The 21,353-nt window shown below is 43.2% G+C and overlaps 1 protein-coding gene across 3 annotated transcripts in view; it reads left to right on the forward strand.

Annotated features, from left to right (window-relative positions):
- The first annotated feature begins 155 nt into the window (after positions 1-155).
- Positions 156-21,353, forward strand: part of SPAG9 (sperm associated antigen 9) — a 78,033-nt gene continuing 56,835 nt past the window's right edge. For all 3 annotated transcript variants that reach the window (XM_081850696.1, XM_081850697.1, XM_081850695.1), the window contains exons 1-3: positions 156-613; positions 9,618-9,738; positions 19,121-19,191. In XM_081850696.1, the coding sequence (XP_081706822.1) occupies positions 308-613; positions 9,618-9,738; positions 19,121-19,191 (498 nt within the window). In that variant the 5' untranslated portion in view covers positions 156-307. The remainder of the gene's footprint in view (positions 614-9,617; positions 9,739-19,120; positions 19,192-21,353) is intronic.

Consider the following 21,353-nt stretch of genomic DNA (forward strand, 5'->3'; position numbering starts at 1 on the left):
CCTTAGCCCCGCCCCTCGCCCCAATTCTTCGAATACTCGGGGGCGCCGGTGCCTCCGCCCACCGACACACGTCACTGCCCCGCGCCCCCTCCCTCCACTCCGGCGCCGTGGGTGAGGTCAGTGCCGCGCGCCTGTCACCCAAGCTTGCCTCCTGTTCGCGCTGAGCTGTAATCAAGGCCCCGCTGCAGAGGGAGGCAGGCAGGCAGGCGGTGCTGCTGCTGCTCCTCCTCCTCTGCTTCTTCTTTCTCCTGCCAGGGGCTTTTCGCCTCCTCTCCGGCCGGCCCGTGCTGCCCTGCGCTGCGAGGCCATGGAGCTGGCGGACGGCGTGGTGTACCAGGAGGACCCGGGCGGCCCCGGCCCGGCCATGATGTCGGAGCGGGTGTCGGGTCTGGCGGGCTCCATCTACCGCGAGTTCGAGCGGCTCATCGGGCGCTACGACGAGGAGGTGGTGGCCGAGCTGATGCCGCTGGTGGTGGCCGTGCTGGAGAACCTGGACTCGGTCTGCGCGCACAGCCAGGAGACCAGCGTGGAGCTGGAGCTGCTGCGGGACGACAACGAGCAGCTCCTCACCCAGTACGAGCGGGAGAAGGCGCTGCGGAAGCAGGCCGAGGAGGTGAGTGAGGAGGGGGAGGAGGTGGGAAGGAGCGGGGCGGGGGGCTGCTGCTGCTGCTGCAGACCCAAGGGGAGGGGGTCCGCTTCCGCACGTGAGAGAGAAGAAGAAGAAAAAGAAATGAGGAGGGGGATGTGTCTGCGTTTTGGAGGAGCGGCGTCCGGGGGTGTTGGCGGGATGGGAGGATGAAAGTTTTGGGGAGGGAGATGAGTCAACTTCGCTGGTGCAGGTTTGGGTGTGGCAGTTGGGGGACACAAAGAAGTACAGTGGTACCTCGGGTTACATACGCTTCAGGTTACATACGCTTCAGGTTACAGACTCCGCTAACCCAGAAATATTACCTCGGCTTAAGAACTTTGCTTCAGGATGAGAACAGAAATTGCGCGGCAGCAACGGGAGGCCCCATTAGCTAAAGTGGTGCTTCAGGTTAAGAACAGTTTCAGATTAAGAACAGACCTCCGGAACGAATTAAATACTTAACCCGAGGCATCACTGTAGCAGCATTGAGCCCCCATGGAAGTGGCTTATGTCAATGCAAGTGGGGTGGAAGGAAGTGGACATAAGTGGAAGGAAAATTCTGAGGGAGCAGGCTGACACAGTGACAGTGGTGTGAAGCTGCCAGGGCGGGACCTGCAGGAGAGCCTGGTGTGTCCCATAACTCAGAGGATAAATGCTGTTGTGTGATGTGGCAGGGCTTTAATATCTTGCCTGGGAGCTTCCTCATGGAATTGGTTGGGCTGCTGTTAAACTCTAGAATTCTGGCCAAGGTGATTCTTACGCTGTAGTAATGCCTGGACTTCTGAAAGGTTCCTTGTATTGTTTTCAACGCTCCCCTTCTCTGGGGCAGCATGCTAACTTCCTTAGTGGGTAGCTGTCACATGTTAATCATGCAACATGAAGCCTAGATAAATGCCTAAGATGTGGATAGTCTGTACTGCCTGGAATTGGACAGTGATTGTCTTCAGGACTGTTGGATGAAATGTCAGTTAAAGCAACAGGTGGTGTAACCAAATAGTCCTTCATTGAAAAGTCAGCATCTTAAACATCAGTGGTGAGTGCCACATTATTTATATCACATTTTAGACTTTGTTGCCACCGCATCATGTTATTGACTTTGTTACTTATCTCATTGTGCACTTTTTAGAAAATGGGTAGATACCACCGTTCATAATATTACTGATTTTTGAAGAGCGTGTACAGTGGTATCTACCTAATTTCTAGAAAAGCTGAGAACAAGCATAGTGTGATCAGTGATAAAAGCAATATAGTCCATGCTTGGCATATTTCCTCTGCGTTGGGAAAGCAGCTAGGAAGGTAGATTTTGACTGGACATAGAGCAAGAAGTGAAATGGTTAAGCAGACCACCTCACACATCTCTTCTGTTCACAATCTTCAAGGCTGCTTTTCATTAAAACAACAACAAAACCAAAATCAAACTTCAAGGGGAAGAATCACACAACTGAGCATCACGTGCAGGTTGGCCCTTTGACGCTTTGAATGCATGGAGTTTATTTATTAAAGTATTTTTCCCCCTCCTGCTCTCCAGCCAAAAAAGGCTCCCAGAATAGCTTTACATATCATGAAAAATACTGTCCCTGGCCTCAAACGCACAGTCTAATAAGACACAACACAAAAGGAAAATCGGGAGGGAGGAGGAAATAAGCAAAGTCAGGTTCAAGTTCTGACATAAAAGATCTAATGACCTACAGGAATGGAAAAGTTCAAGGAGAGGAAGCACTTAAAGTGCAGGTCTCGCAGCTGGGCCAGTGGAGTAGTCCTGCATCCTTTCTCTTTCATCCTCTGCATCCTATTTACCTGATGTAAATAATGTTGCTAGGTAGAAATTGATGGAGGGAAGAGCCTGGCTTCTTAGCAGGACAGATCATAGAATCACAGAGTTGGAGGAGACCACAAGGGCCATCGAGTCCAACCCACTGCCAAGCAGGAAACAGTTGGCCTTCCATCTTTTCTCCTCTCTCCCCTACAGCAGCCTGGCATAGTGGTTGCTGGCAGGTGATAAGTGCCAGGTTCAATCCCTACAAAACTTAGTTTAAAATATGAGCTGGACTGTGACCCTGCACAGCTGATATGCTGTTCGCATGTGCTTTGTTTACTTAGAGTAACAGTTTATACTATTGCAAGCAGAAGTAATCTTGGGTATCATTGGTGTTGCTTTCAATTTAGAAAAAAAAAAAATCTCTGCATTGTGTACCAAGCACCTGGTTATTCTGTTTAATACTGGTGCCTAGGGACAATAAATATTTTTCTAGTGCAGTGTGTGGCTTTGAACTGAAAAATAAATTGAATGCCATGGCAATCAATAATATTCTACAATGTAACTGGATCAAGGTAGGTAAGCTACACACATTTTTAGTATGCTTTTTGTACATAGTATATGTACACCTCAGGTTTTACCTTTTAATTAGCAAGTAACATCTTTATTACTAAGTGGCCAGTCCTTTAGGATTAGGATATGGGGATAAAGTTCCTGGCCCTGCCTGATATATTTTTGTGTGTGACAAACCAGCTTCATAAACAAAGATGCTGTGTGGAGTATAAATTGTGATTTAAATAGAAATTTCAGTGACAGCTGTTGGCTGCATATTACTTATTGACTTGCTTTAAGTAAGGATCCTCTCACTTAGATTTTACTCATCACTGCTAGTGTGTCAAACATCCAAATGTACACCAGGAGGCAAAGTAGCACCAGCACCTATGCATAGATGCTGTTGCTGTAGTGTTTTCACTATTTTGTTACTTTTGTGTTAAGTATGTACCATTTAGTAATCATGTAGAAGTTAGTTGTTAAGCCATTATGTATTGCTCTCCATAAAGTGAATGGGTTACTGTAGATGCATGCAATGCTTGTTCATGTGGCTTGGAAAGCAGCAAAATCTATTTATACCTTGTTTGCACATGCTTGGCTGACTGTACTGCAGGTGCAAATGAAAAAATGAACTTGTGTTTTCCAGTTATGTTAAGCCAAAATTTTAAAATGTGGTCCTAATGTAGAAAGTTAATATACTTGTAGATGTCATAAGCAAATGCCCAGGATTGGCTCCTCTGAGTAAAATTGTGCAACTTGTGAGACTTAGTTGCTTATAGTTAAATATTTTGCTGTAAAATATTGGTGATTTGTTGCTTGCCCATTGGATTCTTCCAAGTATATGTTTTGCATGTGGCAAGGTTCCTAGATATACTTCAGGCATTTTCAAGTAAAATGGATGTTGAATAGCAGGCCTGGAAAAAATGACTGCTTGAGAGCTTAAAACTGTTATGAATGAATACCGGTAATTTTTTATCCTTTCCAATGACAAAAACAGTATTTGGGGAGCTAAAGAGATAAAAAATTACGCATAATTCTAAAACCACAATCATAAAGTGTTTAAATATAGGATATAAATCAGAAACAGAAATAGAAACAAATGCATAGCAGCATCTAAAGTTTCAGATTATAAACTATATCTTACCAGCTCTATAGATCATTAAATATGTTATTAATATTAAAATCCTGAGAAAATAAAAATATAATGCTTACCTGCTACTGAAAAAGACCAGAGCATAGGTGCCAAGAAAGCCCTTTTAGGGAAAGGGCATTCCGCTACTTGACTGCCACCATTAAAAATACACTTAATAATAATAATAATAATAAATTTATGCCCCATCCATCTGGCTGGGTTTCCCCAACCACTCTGGGCAGCTCACAACATATATCAGAACATACTAAAACATCAAATATTAAAAACTTCCCTAAACAGGGCTGCCTTCGGATGTCTTCTAAAAGTCAGGTAGTTGTTTATTTCCTTGACAACTGAAGGGAGGGTGTGAAAAATGAATGTAATATTTTAGCTGCAGTTCATTCATTTTCAGCTTTATATTCCTGTTATAAAAAAGCGTGCCTAGACATTCCGTTGTTGTGCCCAGAACCTAGGTTTAAGGTGCCATTTGTAGCTCCTAGTTTTCATATCTCAGTTTCTAACACTGTCCAGGTCATGATGAATGCAGGAATAGCAGACCCAGGTTAGATAGTCCAAAGAACTGCCTTGGTATGAAGTAGCTTCATATGTTCATGTATGTTCTTGTTGATGACTCTGAATGTTGCTATCACTTAACATCACATTTACTCCTGTAGGGTTTTTATTTCTGCAATGAATTCAAATTAATCCTTCAGTATATCTGAAGGAGCGCCTCCACCCCCATTGTTCTACCTGGACACTGAGGTCCAGCACCGAGGGCCTTCTGGCGGTTCCCTCACTGCGAGAAGCCAAGTTACAGGGAACCAGGCAGAGGACCTTCTCGGTAGTGGCGCCCTCCCTGTGGAATGCCCTCCCACCAGATGTTAAAGAGAACAACAACTACCAGACTTTTAGAAGACATCTGAAGGCAGCCCTGTTTAGGAAAGCTTTTAATGTTTGATGTATTACAGTATTTTAATATTTTTATACCCAGCCAGGTGGGCGGGATATAAATAAATAAATTATTATTATTATTATTATTATTATTATTATTATTAAATAAAGCATCTGAATTTCCCCCCTTTGAATGCTTTATGTCTGTACGTAGTGGTGAAGTGTGAGCAAATAGAAATACATGTGTGCCTTTCTTTAAAATAGCGATGCCAAAGTATCAGTCATGATGGTCTTTGCCTTTGTTCAGTGTTCCTTTAATGCATGTGGTGTGATTTCTCACAACTGATAAGAGTTTTCAGAGAGTCAGGTATAATCTTGGTATACTAGAAAGTTTCAGGAAATGGAAGAATCACATGACCAGCCAGAGGTTTGCATGTGACTGCTAAGTAATGACGTTGTTTTTCCAAAATGAGCATTCTGAATAATAACTTCAGTTGAAAAGGGATCTTTATATCTAAGATGTTCCAAAACAAACAAAAAAATAGATCTAGATGCTCTTCCTTCTGTGTTTCCTGTGCCCTGCAGGTTTCTTTGCTACTTTTTGAGTGGTGGTTTGCATTGCTTATAATCATCTGACCATTTGTTCCTTCCAGTGATCCTGTATTAGACACTCCTATTTATCTTCAAATGTTTGGTTATTTTAAGGGGTCTCTAGGGATGAACGGGGTGTGTAGTAGAGTTAGCCTTTCTCCTCGTCTCCTTCCTCTCTTTAAATCTCCTGAGAATTGCGTATTTTGTGCAATCTGTGAAGGATCCCCCACAGACATTCCTTGCTTCTTGGACTGAACTTGACATGAAAGAGGGGGAGTGAGAGAAGGCGGACTACAAAGAAATGACAAGCCTCTACCACTTCTGGCAATTGACAATGTTTGCATTTGGAGGATCGAATCTTGGCTTTAGAAGCCAAGATATAAATTCACCTTCTGCACCCACAAGCACCTCCTTCACTTCCTCTTTTGGGTGAATAGGAAAGCAGGCCAGGAAGCTTTTGAAACCATGGCTTAATATCCTGGCTTGCTCCATGATTAAGCATAGTTTCTCAGTCCCAATGTAATGGGAGGCTGTGGTTCACTGTGGCTTCCTGATTTGTTTCCCTGCTTTCAGAAAGGGAGGGGTGCAGGGACTTTATGTGAAGCCTTGATTTGAAGCCCCAAACCAGAGAACATGCCTATTTATTTTTAAGCAAGTTCAGTATTGACCCATCATAACATTGTGTTTGGAGAGGCTCTGAGATGTTGATCAGTGCAGGAAAATATAAATCAGAGGCATGTTATAGATGTCTCGGAGTGGCATGGGCCTGCATGGAACAACTATTGCAAGTGAAGTCCTCCTTTTCCGCCTGTGGTTTGTTGGCAAACAACCCTCGTAAACCACTTTTACACACAGTTGTCTGGTACAGTAATTGTGCAATGGTTTTGTCACAAGGTTGCCTGAATAGTTATTTGGTGTAAAGTGGTACCTCGGATTAAGTACTTAATTCGTTCCAGAGGTCTGTTCTTAACCTGAAACTGTTCTTAACCTGAGGTACCACTTTAGCTAATGGAGCCTCTCGCTGCTGCCGTGCCGCCGGAGCACGATTTCTGTTCTCATCCTGAAGCAAAGTTCTTAACCTGAAGCAATATTTCTGGGTTAGCGGAGTCTGTAACCTGAAGCGTTTGCAACCCGAGATACCACTGTATATTTTACAAGTTTTGGGGGTCTTATTGGTCTAGTACATCCTTGAATTATGACAGTTTCCCTGAGTGTTCTGCTGTTTTCATAGGAGAGAGACTTGAATGGCTACCAGCTTGACTGTATGGAGTGGTATGTTAATACAAATAGTATTTAAAGGAGGTGGAGGCAAGAGCTCATTTATTCTGTTAAATTTCTTAATTTCAGAAGAACACTTGCACTGAGAGTTGTTTACTCTGCAATACCAAAAATGAAGTGCTCTTAGAAAAGTAAATACTGTATGCCTTAACAATGGCATTCCTTTGTACAGCTAATATGTATGAAGAATTAAGATAGGCCCATGCCAGAATGGTCCACAGTGTTAAAGACTCAATGTAAAATGAGTAAGGGATAGCTAAGGGAGAACAGTCCAGCTTACTTCTAAATAAAAACTTTTTTTCAGGTTAGCAATTATTCAGTTTCAGCGTGTACCTTTTGTGGTAGTTCTTACTTGTAGCTTCAGGTAATTTTATTGTGACCTGAAGTTATGCAGCACTAAGGAAGTGTAGGATCTGTTGCTGTTATTGGTATAGAGTGTGATAATGACAGGGTCAGAGGGAAGTAGGTGATGTGATAAAAGCTTTCGATGAAGACTTTCAAGTAGTGTAGAACTACCTTCCTGGTTTGCCTTGCAAATAGTTCTTTATAACTAATTATTCAGTCACTAGCCCAAAACGAGTCAAGCAGACATGTGCTGAGATTACTTCTTAGTGTCTTATGTATACAGTTATGTTGTATGAATTGTTCATATGGTGATTCATGGATACAGATTTCTGTTCTCATCCTGAAGTAAAGTTCTTAACCCGAGGTACTATTTCTGGGTTAGGAGACTCTGTAACCTGAAGTATCTGTAACCTGAAGCGTCTGTAACCCGAGGTACCACTGTACATGTAGAACCAAATCTGAAAATACTTCTAAAATAGCTGAATAAATGGTCTCAATTGCTCAATTGTAGACTAACATGTGAAAGCCTTTCTTTCTCCTTTTTGGATTATCTATATCCTGAATCTCAGTATGTCACATGATAAGCAGGTTAGAAACACAATCATAGAACAATATCTTAAACATTGGAAGACAAAATGGGCATCCTGAATAGCTTAGTAGACATCCCTATGTGTGTCCATGCAAGGTATAGTAAATCCCATAGAACAATAAAGGACTTGTCCTTTTTAACTTGTTCCTGAATGATCTAGAGCAGGGACGTCCAACTCCCAAGACACTGCAATCTACTCACAGGGGGGAAAAATGACAGTGATCTACCCCTTTTGGGGGGGTTCAGTTCAAAGTTGTTAAGCTTTTTTTAGGGAGGAAAGTTCCGTTTTCGGGGGGTTCAGGCCAAAGTTGTTGAGGTTTGTGAAGAGCTCTAAAACAATCTCTCCAGACTGAGTAAACTGGTGGTAAAATGGAAATGCAAGTTACTATAAGCAAGTGCAAAATATTTCACGGACTCTTGGGGTCTGAACTGGCAACAATAAGACTTTGGAGTCATAGAGGATAGCTCAAGGAAGATGTCAGCCCAGAGTGCAGCAGTTGAGAAAAAGTTGAATGCCATGCTAGGAATCATTTGGAAAGGGATTGGAAATAAAACTGGCAATGTCACAATGCCATTATGCAAGTCTACACTCTACAGTGCAACTGCACTTGGAGTAATGTGTACAATACTGGCTGCCTTACCTCAAAAAAGCTATTGTAGAGCTGGAAAAGGTTTAGGAAAGGGCAACAGAACTGATCAAGGGATGGAGAAACTCCTCTTTGAGGAAAGCTTACAGCTTTTGGAGGCTTTTTAGTCTTCGAGAGAAGGCGAGAAAGAGGCAACATGATAGAAATGTATGCAATCATGTATGGTGTGGAGAAAGTGGCCAGAAATAGGTTTTCCTTCCTCTCTCTCATAATATTAGAATTTGGGCAGGCTTCCTCAAACTCGGCCCTATGTAGTTTTGAGACTACAATTCCCATCATCCCTGACCACTGGTCATGCTAACTAGGGATCATGGGAGTTGTAGGCCAAAAACATCTGGAGGGCCGAGTTTGAGGAAGCCTGAACTCCATTGTTAGAGACTAAAGGTAAAGGGACCCCAGACCATTAGGTCCAGTCGCGGGCGACTCTGGGGTTGCAGTGCTCATGTCACTTTATTGGCCGAGGGAGCCGGTGTACAGCTTCCGGGTCCTGTGGCCAGCATGACTAAGCTGCTTCTGGCGAACCAGAGCAGCACACGGAAATGCCGTTTACCTTCCCACTGGAGCGGTACCTATTTATCTACTTGTACTTTGATGTGCTTTCGAACTGCTAGGTGGGCAGGTTCTGGGAACGAGCAACGGGAGCTCACCCCATTGCAGGGATTCAAACCGCCAACCTTCCGATCAGCAAGCCCTAGGCTCTGTGGTTTAACCTCTACATGCCTCTAAATACAAGTTGCTGGGAATGACAAGTGAGAAGGATGCTGTTGTACTTTCAGGTTTCCCATAGGCATCTGGTTGGCCACTGTGAAAGCAGGATGCTCCTTATGTTCTGAAGGCTGGTTGCCACAAGGGAAAGTTTCTTCCCTATGGTGGCCCCCTGCCTATGTATTTTCTTTCCAATGGACTTACATTAAACTTCTGCATCCTAGGCTTTTCAGAAAGGCCCAAAAATCTCCCCCTCTACCCCACTTGACCTCCCACGCTTAATGTTAATTAGTTGTGTGATGTTCTGATTGAATTATGTTCTTTCTGGGGTGTGTGGGGTAGATTTTAGGTTTTAAAAATATATATATGTATATATTATTTTTTCTTTCATTGTTCACGTTAGTTGCTTTGGATGGGCATTTGCCCCCCCAAAGAGGCCTAAAAATATTTTAAGCAACACATAAAATGCACATGCCCATGAATATTTTGTTTCTTTTTTGAAGAAATTTATTGAATTTGAAGATTCTCAAGAACAAGAAAAAAAGGATCTGCAGATAAGAGTGGAAGCTTTAGAGTCGCAAACCCGGCAGCTTGAACTGAAAGCAAAAAACTATGCTGATCAAAGTAAGTGGGACTTTATCAGTGGATTATAACTAATTATAACCATTGCATGGTTTGCATGATATTTTCACTCTTATCTCCTAATAGAAAAGAGCATAAAATGACTGCACCAGTATAATTCACTAGCGGGAGTGTTTGTCTTTTCATGTGTGTATGTGTGATTTAAGTTTTGTTTTGTGTTGACTGATGTCCAAGCTCATCTTCTCACTAACTTTGTTAAGATTTTCTTGAAGTAGTTTCAGCTTCTTTTCTCACCTGAACAACAATGGGTGATATCCAACTATAGAGGCCCACTTGCACAATAGACTTCAACACGTGCAGCCCCACAAATTTGCTTTGGAGTGTTTAGAGCAGAAGACTCTTGCATTGTGCAGGACTAGATTATTATTGTTCTTATTGATTGATTTTATGTACTGCCCTATACTCGGAGGTCTCAGGGCGGTTCACAGAATCTTGTGGTCCCTTCCAACTCTACAATTCTATGATTCTGTCATTCTATGTCCAGAAATTTCAAAGCAACCTTGATTCTACTGATCTTAGAATGCAAAAGTGGTTAGGAATCTTGTTCATTTAATGTTAGCTATGGCTCAGAGTTTCTTAAGCTGATAGAAGGGCCTTGGGCTAGCTAGCCTTGTAGGATTTATTATTTGTATAGCTGACTTTATCATATCACAAACTACTTTTGAAACCCCTTTCAAAGCAGTTTACCTTGTGGCAAGAGGGGATGGGGGATGAGGCTATTGCTAAAGCCTGAAGTCTTGTCAGCTGATGGAACTTGTTTCATAGTTCCTTGGATGCAGCTCAAGTATGTTTTTGTTTTTAATTTAACCAGTAGCGAATATTTTGCTGCTACACAATTGGCAAGATTATAATTGCTCTCTAAGGACACTGGAGTGGTTTATTAGCCTCAAACTAATTCTGGGAGATAGTCATATGTAACATCCTTATCTATGGTCAACGGAGCATATGATAAGATTGTATCCCATCCTTCTCCTGGTTTTTCCATGTGAATTCCTGGCAGCTTTAAATATGGCTGCTGTTTTAATGCTAACCAGGGTTTGCTAGGATTACTACTGTATTTTTCGCTCCATAGGATGCACTTTTCCCCTCTTAAAAACTAAGGGGAAAAGTCTGTGCGTCTTATGGAGCGAATGCAGGGGGGAGGCAGGCAGGAAAAGCCCCCAAGAGCCGCACACAAGCTTCGTGCAGCTCTTGCGGGCTTTTCCCCAAGAGGGAGAAGGGACCGCCGCTCCCCGACCTGTTCTGGGGGCTAGGGTTGGGGGAAGCTTGGGCTTCCCCCGCCCACAGCCCCAAAAGCTCTGGGAGTGGAGGCAAGGCTGTGGGCAACCTTGCCGCCGCTCCCGGACCTATTCTGGTGGCTGGGGACGGGGGAAGCTTGGGCTTCCCCCACCCCCAGCCCCGCAAGCTCTGGGAGTGGAGGCAAGGTTGCCCACATAGATTGCCCACAAGGTTGCGCAGCGGGAGTTGGCGCTGCGCTCGGGGGCTTCAGGCAGCTATCCGCAAGCCTTCAGAGCGCGGTGGGAGTTCCCCCCGCGCTCCAAAGACTTGTGGATAGCAGCCTGCAGCCTTCGGAGCGCGCCCCCAGCCCTGCAAGCTCCAGGAGCAGCGGCAACGCTGTGCGCAACCTTGCTGCCGCTCCTGGACCTGTTCTGGGGTCAGGGGAAGCTCGGGCTTCCCCCGCCCCAGCCCCGCGGCTAAAAACGAAGCCATGACAGCTAGCGGGATCCATGACAGCTAGCGGGATCCATCCTGCTCGCTGTCTTGGCTTCTGCCAAAGCCGCGCGCAGCCTCTCCCGGCTGGAGAGGTTGCACGCGGCTAAAGAGGAAGCCAAGACAGCCAGTGGGATGGATCCCACTAGCTGCCTTGGCTTCTTTGCTCTTTGGGGCTGGTGGGGGGAAAATATTTTTTTTCTTCTTTATTTCCCCCCCCCCCCTAAAAACTAGGTGCACCCTATGGTCCGGTGTGCCCTTTGGAGCGAAAAATACAGTAATCAGCTTCAAACCTCATTTAAAAATCTTTTATAAGAGGGAACTCTGGTTAGTGCTAACCGTGGTTAATGTTGGTGCTGAAATAAGTCTGCAGGCCCCCAAAACAGTGACCCAGAATGCAACCCCCAAGTGAATGGGAAGTTGCCTGTAAAGTGTAAAACATTGTAATAGAATGGCCCAGTCACATGAATCCAGAATGTGCAGTCCCTGACATGGATTTTAAAAATGAATAAAGGGGATGGAAAAACTAGCCTTTAACCCTTAGTTGCCCATTGCAGCCCACCTCTGCCCCCTTTTTCTCCCTCCACCAGCATGATTGTGTTGTGGTTGCATGGATGGGGTTGTGATGAGACTGGGCACAGGAGGGAGTCAGATTGTGGAAGCAGCCACTGATGTACAGCTGCCTTATTTCAGAACCAGCTGTAACTGGCACTAATCATCAATCCAACTGCTGCAATGTACCTTGAGTGGCTTGATCACCCAATCCCATTAGAGAAAATTAAATCTCCTCTTGCATCTTGTCTCATTCTTGTTTTAACCAATAAAGAAGAATCCTCTCTAAAGATTGCCACAGAGTTTGTCGTCATGCTGTAATAGCGAAGGGAACACAGGATTTTGAAACTGCTTGCTGCTTCATCTTCATGCTGACAAGTCAACAGTTCTTTTTGAGACATTGCCCAAGGCTTGTGCTTTTTGAAAGCTACTCTTACTATGAATTTATGCACTGGATTACCTCAAAATGCCACTTGGGATATCTTTTTGGCTTCCATTACTTGTTTTGCAAGGTTATAAGTAAGGTGATGAACTAATGCTTTAAGAATTTCCAAAATTTGGAGAGCTTTGAACTATAGCCCGAAAACTGTAATGCTGAGAGCTGTTTCTCACGGTCATCTACAGGGAAAAAGAAACATATTTGTCATGAAATCGTAAATAAGTTGTCCACTGTTCATTGAAGCTGCCCAGCAGGTTCTTAAATATTTGGATGCATTTCAGATCTCACAGCAAATACATGGTAAACACAAGGGGGAAATGAAGACCTATATGCAGTGGAGGGCCTCGGGTTTATCAAATTGTCTAGGACACAAACAGTGCAGAATATCCTCAATAGCACATTGATACAATAGCAGCTAGCTGTTCCGGTTGATCTTAAATGCCTGTTTGCAGTGTTAGTTTTGAGCTATGAAATTTACTTGGAATATTGCATGGATGTACCTTATTATAAAACTGGACTTTCATCATTGGTTATACTGTTAATCCATTTGGTTTAGGTTTATAGACAATTAATACTTTGAGAAAGCAATCACATTAGTCAAACTTGCCTTCTTTGGTCCTCACGGTCTATAGCTTTAAGAGAACTTCTGTTGCAGTTGTGGAATTAGTTCTAGGAACTGTGTAGGCTTTGCCCTTTTATGACACCTGCAGTTTTTATGTGCCAGTAGGCCTGCTCACACATGTGCTTTGGCTGATTTAGGGACCATGTATGTGTGGTTCTTACGTTTGTGGTTTCTGTTTATGGATTGGGAATCAGATGCTTAGTTCCCTGATCCAATAATCAACTTTGACAGTATAGATTTATCTGCTTGGAGGATTGAAGTAGCAGAGTTTGCCTCCACACTACCCCAGAGTGGATTGATGGTGTCAGATCTGAACTGATTGACTAGTCAATCCTATGTATCTCTACTATCTCTTAAAGAAAGCTATCGGGTTTGCTTGGAGATTTTACTCAGAGCTATGTGCTTTAAAGACATCTGTTTGTTATTTATTATTTCAAATTTATAGTCTACCCTCCCCCAAAGGGAGCCTAGGGCAGCTAACAACCAGTATTAGAAACTGAGATATGAAAGCTAGGAGCTAAATGGCATCTTAAACCTGAGTTGTGGACACCACAATGGAATGTCAGAACCTATCAGCTTGCCTTACACTGCAGTGATTTCTTGGAAGTCGACCAGGCAGGAATTTCTCCTCCCACACCCTCAGTGGCAGCAATAGTGGCAGTTTTAATCTGAAATCTTAGGTGCAGTACCGCACCCAGAGCTCAGAAATTGCTCGTGTTAATGAAATTCCCAGTCGCAAAATGTGCCTAGAACAATAGGAGTTTCACACGCTGATCACAACAATAAAATTACATTAAAAAAATTAAACAACACTGTTCAGGTAATGTAGACAGTTAGTACCAGCAATATAAAAGTTTCATAAAACTACAGTTCAAAAGCATGGATAAACAGAAGTCTTTTGACACATTTCCTGAATGCATATAAAGTGGGAGACAGACTGATTTCCATTGGAAAGGGGGTTCTGTAGCTGGGGTGCTGCCCTGCCTCAGTTCCCTGTTTGTTGTGCTTCTCTGATGAGCTGTGCCTTGTCCACAGATTGCAAATTTGAGGCTGGAAAATGCTGGAGAAGGCACATTTTCAGTTCGGTCCCAAGTCATTTGGGACTCTTTAGGGGAACATATTAAACCTACTCTATCCCTGTTTTCCCAAATGTGAGTGTGAACACTTGAAATTGGAAATGGCCCTGTGAATGTAAACATGACCTTCATCTATTTGGATCTCTCACTTTTAAATTTTATTGCTGTATTTAAACACAGGGAACCTCTGTTGAGACCATGCTAAATAATTTATTTAGAAAATGTTTACCCTCCCTCTCTCAGATTTGCAAGATGCTTCGTCAATAAATAATGCATCGTAATGTAAATGAGGGGTTTCTGCTCTCAATGAGTGCTTTGAAACTCTTCATATTACCCTGAACATTCCCAGGAGATTTCTGTGTGCTGCTGCTGCTGCTGCTCTCAGTTAACTCTCTTGCTACCTTTGTTTGATTCTCTGTGAAGTCCTCCAGAGAATGACATTCCAGTTTTCCAGTGACATTTGAACATCTCCTGATTTATGGGGTGTTCAGAAAGAAACGATGCAACGTTACTAAATGAAATGAAATGCATCTTTCTCCCACATTGCTTTCAAATAGCATTGCCTGAAAGCAACCACCCACAAATCACTTTTTGGCTAAGGTGGAGTTGTACTGGTGGATTGCCAGGGTGGGCAGAGTCAGAGCAGCAAGAACAAAGGTGATCTTATATATCCTGTAGCTTTCAGGTCATGGCAGTGGAAACAGCCAGTGGATGATGATGGTAATGGTGATGATTTGGCCAGTGGATTATTCAAAAAATATGTGTCAGGGAACTGCCATCAGCTCAGAGGCGAGAGGTGGAAGGGCAGCTGGATTACAGGGAGTCTCCAAGCAGCACTTCCTCAGCAGAGGAGGGAAGCCCTGCCTCTAGTGGGGAAGAGCTGCAGGGCTTGGAGGATGCAAGAAAGAGCCAAGACACGGTGCATGAGCAAAGCGAGGGGGAGAGAGGTCCCCCTTTACCCAAGCCCTCCCTTCGCAGTAGGTTTTCGCGCAGAGAGGGGAGGCGTCGGATGGGGGTCAAGAGACTACTCTGCTGGGGAAAGATTAAGGACCGTCCACTCTCAGATTCTGCTAGTGACTGAGCAAGACAGGGAATTGAGGCGTTCTGCACTGTAAATGTTTTTGCACCAATAATAAAGCTTTTGAAAAGACCAGTGGAGATCTTGCCTGTTCGCTCTTGAGCAACCACGCTGATAGGCATAACAATATGCAACTTACCTTTGCCCAAACAGCAGCTTATTTTCCTGACTCCTATACAGAGGCATACATGCCTATTTGTATGTGCAGACATTCAGTGTTAGAACTGGGATAGAAAAGCTGGGAGCCAAAGGGTTTCTGGGATCTCGGTTGTGGATGCCAAAACAGAATGTCTAGTTGCCACTGGTGGGGGGGAGGGGGGAGTCGGCCGGCAACACTTCTTATTTATTATTTTAATAAGCATGAATTAATCTGCAATTCACATAAGTGACATATTGTTAATATCACATTTTTGGCAGAAATTGTTAATGCATGTTTAATTTGGTGTTTACAATAAAAATATTGGTACCATACTTTGGTTTTCAAAACACTCTGCTCTTTATTGCTAAACTCCTTAACATGTTGTCTATCCTTAACATAAACTTCGAGGCTTCAAAGCGCATACATTGCAGTAATCCTTGAGTGTCAGCCATGCGCAAAAAAAATGACACCCAGACTTCTTGAAGTGCTCACAAATGGAGAATCTTTAGGCGCAAAATGTGCCTGGTACCATGCTAATTTTGAACCCTGCTGACAATGGTGAAATATTTTCACCATTGGACTCTTAGGAGGAAGAAAGGTTGTTTACCCTACTGACTAAGAATGGGACAACTGGCTAATTTAGAGGGTGCTTACTTTTAAGCCACTAATAAAACACCATTTAGGGGATATGGAAACTTTAGGGGCCGTGGAAGGCTTTTGAGAAGTATGGGGGAACGCTTTAGCTGTGGATACCTGTCTTAGTTTGGATGAGAAGGGATTGGACTAGATTAAGTGGATCTTATAAGTGTGTGTTTTTGCCTGCATGAGCGCATGAAAAGAAAGAGACTCAGTGTGCCGTTCATTGTTGCATTCACATTGTTGCATCTGTATTGTTGCAGATATCTTTTTTTAGAAGGCAGCAGTGAAAAGACTCAGTTCCTCTGCTTCAGACAGGTGGAAGAAAGTGGAAGCAATAGGTTGTTTCATTTTTGTTCCACGCTTCTGTTAGTTCCTCTGAGCAGTTTCATTTTAGGGAAAGCTTTAACTGGCTGAAGTACCTGGTGAATCTGTCCTGGCAACAGAGCCAATTTAGCAGGGTGCTAAGTTAGACTTGCCCATCTGTTTCTGACTTGACTTTAGAATAGCAGGGCTTTGTTTCTTCCGCAGTGTCTGCTTTCAGTGGACCAGCAGATGTTCTGATTGCTATCTTGTTAGCAAGGAAGTGTTATACTCAAGACCTCAGGTAGCCAACCTGTGACTCTCTGGGTGTTGTTGTATTCCAGCTCCCATCAGCCCCAGCCAGTATGGCCAAAGATCATGATGGAATTTTTACTTATTATTTTTTAATAACCTGTGTAGCCTGCTTTTCACCACAGATGTGAAATACAAAATAAAAAATCTGGGAGGCTACTGGTTAGTGACCTCTGCTCTAGACCTATTGGATCATGAAGCAAAATACTCCAGAGATTGTGTCCATGTATTTGAATTTTCTCCCCTAATGTATTCATGCTGACCTCACCTGTTGTTAGCTGGTACTGCTGTTGATTTTGCAATTTTGACTATGGTTTGGTTTGCATGACACACTAAACTGTAGCTAAAATAAACTGGCTTAAGGGGGACAAGTAGTTTGCTGGTGCACACTGCTGAAATTGCAGGTGCTTCCCTCCTCTCCCACTCCTCTTGCTGCTACACTGCCATGAAGCAAGCTATGGTCTGGCTTGTCGTGTTGTCTGAACTGAGGCTTGTGCTTTGTTTCTGTCCAAAGAAAGCACAAATGGCGAGCTGAACATGAGGTACTTGTTCACAATAAACCATTTTTAAAAACAACAGCAACAACTATGGTTTTGTTTTATGTGATGTGTGACCTGGGCCTGTGGAAGACAAAGTATTGATTTTGAACAGCACTGGCGATTCTTGTGCTTATGTGAGTGGGCAACAAATATCACCTAATGTTCAGAAAATTGGTGCCTGTTATGCAACTAGATGTAAATTGACTAACACTGTATAGATATCTAAAGAACACCAGCCCTGCTTATAAGGCAAAGTTATCTGTTGTTGACTATATACGCAAGTTATTGACACCTTTTACTCTGCAGGTGTCTCTACATGTTGGCAAATTAGTAGTCCACTAGATGGAGCAGAAGCTATAGTTGTTGGATGGCTCAGTAAATAGGAATGGTTACATTTTGCAGCTGTGGACTAAAATGAAATGAATGGGAAAGATCTGCCTCTTCTTGTGTTTTGTAGCTGCCAAGTGGGGAAAGTGGCTTGAAATGGACATGCATTAATAGTTGTAAATGTACTCTGGGTGTTGTTAAGGTCCTATATAAACTATAGGTCTGTTATGAGTTCTTAATATGTATATTAAAAAAAGAATGAATAGCACTTTCTAGAAAAAAGTGTCACATGGCATCTTAATGTATAATGGTTGCTATAATAGAGATGGGTTTAGTAAATTATTTCCTGAATCCTGCATAGGGACCTAGGAGCCTAAGCACAATACATCTAAATACAGTGGTACCTTGGTTCTCGAACTTAATCCATGCTGGGAGTCCGTTTGACTCCCAAAACTGTTCGAAAACCAAGGCATGGCTTCCAATTGGCTGCAGGAGCTTCCTGCACCCAAGCGGAAGCCGTGTCGGACATTTGGCTTCCGAAAAACGTTCACAAACCGGAATACTTACTTCCGGGTTTGCAGCCTTCGGGAGCCAATTTGTTCGGGAGCCAAGCCATTCAAGAACCAAGGTACTGCTGTATTCCCTAAATATGCCATAACAGTTATATGCAATCCAATTTGTTATCTCAATTGATTTGGTGAAATAGGACTCCAGCTGGTGGGGAAACACTTGAAAATTAGGAATACTAGGTGATGGTGGGTACAGTGGTACCTCGGGTTAAGTACTTAATTCATTCTGGAGGTCCATTCTTAACCTGAAACTGTTCTTAACCTGAAGCACCACTTTAGCTAATGGGGCCTCCTGCTGCCGCCGCGCCACCGGAGCACGATTTCTGTTCTCATTCTGAAGCAAAGTCCTTAACCCAAGGTACTATTTCTGGGTTAGCGGAGTGTGTAACCTGAAGCATATGTAACCTGAAGCGTATGTAACCCGAGGTACCACTGTACTGTTGTGTCATGCAAACTTGTTCACTCCATCCCAGTTTCTCTTAGTGTCTTACCTTCTCTTGATAGTATGTGTGGGCTGACAATGGTATGTTCTTGGTAACCTATTGATTTGATTGCCTTTATAGTACATCTTGGCTCCCTTAATAATTTTTAGTACTGGGAGTGCACTTTTAGCATTACAAGAACCCTGGTGGTTGAATAGTCTGGTATAGCTCTGTCTGCTTGTTGAAGAGCAGCTAGCCTCCTTGTTAAAGCTGAAGGGGCAGGATGCTTCTTCCATGTCAATCAGGCCCTTGGCTGGAGAGCTTTAGTGAGCACAGTTCCTTGATTCTTGTTGGGCAACTTGAACTTCTTCAAGAACAGTGGGGATTGGATTATGCCCTGACTCTGGGACTAGGTTCGGTGTTCGATCCAAATTCCCTGGGTTGCAGCCTGACCTGCTCAATGCTCTCTTGAGAAAGCATTTGGAAGAGGAAGAAAAGCAGGAGCATAATTTTCTAAAAAACAGTAGAGTTGGTTTCTGTATGAATAGCTTTGAATTGTAGAAACCGGAGATGATGTCTGTAGACTCTGTTACTGTGGCTGTCAATGTCTGTTTCTGAGTGAATTAATTATCTTTTTCAGTTACCAGACTGGAAGAGAGGGAAGCAGAACTGAAGAAAGAATACAATGCTCTTCATTCAAGACATTCAGAGGTAGGTAATGAGATATTCCTTGGAGCTGTGCTTTGAGAGGGCAGGGACTTGGTGGGAAGGGCATCAAGGGAGCTTCTACTGCACCAGTGTTTGCCGAGGGCTCTCTAAAGCTTTTGCTGTGAGCTTTTGGAAGGTTTTCAGTGTGTTCATTGAAATCCTTTATATTAAATTGTAGGGCAGAGTCAGATTGATATTGGCAGCATGCATGATCCTAACCTGATGTTTGCTGAGATGACTGAATTGAGGGGCAGGGGTGGGATGCAGGCTTATTAGCTTATTAGCCTAGCGGGAAACCAGAGTTCCTTCTTAGTTTGTTTCAACTCTTTATTTGCTTGAAAAGGTAGTCTGCCACCTTAGATAGTCATGTCACCCATTATGTTTCACGTGACTTAGATAAAGACCTGATGATTAGCAGTCAAATTTCTTGAGGTATGCCAAGGCCCTCTTTGGGGAGTATAACTTACTTTTTTATTTTATTTCCCCCCTGCAGCTTCTCTATTATATTACGCATTTTGAATTTAGTACAAATATTCTTTGTTCAAAATATTGATAAATCGAACTGCTTGTTTGCCAGAACAATTTGGCCAAAGTAATTATGGTCAAGTTGATGTAAACTTGTATTAGAAAAAAGGCCTTTTCTGTCGCATGGAAACCAGCAGAAAAAACTAAGTTTTGTGACCAGTATTCATTAGCAAATATGCATGATTTTGTTGGCTAAGGCATGTTTCATTATAAGGCCTTCTGACTTGCTTAGGCATTTCTAGACAAAGACAAGTGGGAGTTACTCCAGGCCTCAGTATTTGCTCCAACACCTCGTGCTCAGTAACAGATGTCACTTATTAGCAAATTGGAGGATGAGGAATTCTGAGGTGGCTGGTCCATCTCCCCGCCCTGCACTAAGTCCCTTTAATAAAATGGCTGCCCATTTGGTTCTGTAGGGGCAGCCATGTATTTTTCTTGGCAGAGTCAGCATGTTGTAATTTGCAGCTCCATTTTCAATGTGTGCTGTTGTAGCAGATACAATTTTTAGCTGCTTAGAGTAGCTATTACCTGTGATGGAAGAAGAAAAATAGAAAAGGCAGCATTTGGAGAACTTTATAACAGTGTCAGTATTTGGAAAACTTGAAAAATCAGATCCAGGAGCTCTTTGAGGAAACCTGATTTTCTAGATCCCTTTCAGTCGGGGGTTTAGGCCTGGGTTTTGTCACAGAAACTGCTTTGATTGCCCTATATGATCTGTGTCGGGTGAGGGACAGGGGAAATGTGTCCTTGTTAATTCTCCTCGACCTCTCAGCTTGGAAACTGCAGCTGGTTCAGTGACCAGGTTTCTCACTAGGACAAGACAATTTGAGCATGTCATGCCAATCCTGGCCCGACTGCACTGGCAACCAATAAATTTTTGGGCCCAATTCAAAGTGCTGGTTTTGACCTTCAAAGCCTTAAACAGCTCAGGACCACAATACCTCAAGGACCACCTCTCTCCATATGAACTGACCTGGAACATATGATCATCAGTTGAGGCCCTTCTTCGTGTGCCGCCTCCGTGAGAGATCCAGAGGGCGGCAACATGAGAACAGGCCTTTTCTGCAGTGGCTCCCTGTCTGTGGAATGTTTGTGGATCACAGGGAGGCTTTCCTGGTACCTTCATTACATATCTTTAGGCGCCAGGCAAAAACATTTCTCTTCTCCCAAGACCTATGGCTAATCTAACAGTCTAGGCTTTTTAAACTGTGTGTGTTACTGTTTTTGTTTGTTACTATTTTATGTATTTTTAATGTTTTTATATTGTAAACCACCCTCTGGATCCTTGCATAAAGGAAAGTGATTTATTTATTTAAAATAAAAACTCGAAGGCTGACCATGTTCCAGTATGTACATTTGAATGCAGATTGATTGAATTCCTCAAGCCAACTCTAGATGTTTTGTGTGCCTAGTGTTGTCAGCTTGAACTTCATAACGAGTAGACAAAATGCAGGGTACAACAGCTTTATATTTTTTGCTTTAAAGAGCGAACGCAGTCTTACAAAATAGTATTGTTGCCAATGCTGCAGCCTAGGTCCTGGTTGTTAGAAAAACCCTTGGCGATGAAAAGGGCTGTGAAAGGAAAATACATGTACTGTTGGTGTTGATTGCAACCAGCAAAACCCTTTCCTTCCACACAA

Source organism: Podarcis erhardii (assembly GCF_964252035.2).
Source record: "Podarcis erhardii genome assembly, chromosome: 2".
NCBI lineage: Eukaryota > Metazoa > Chordata > Lepidosauria > Squamata > Lacertidae > Podarcis > Podarcis erhardii.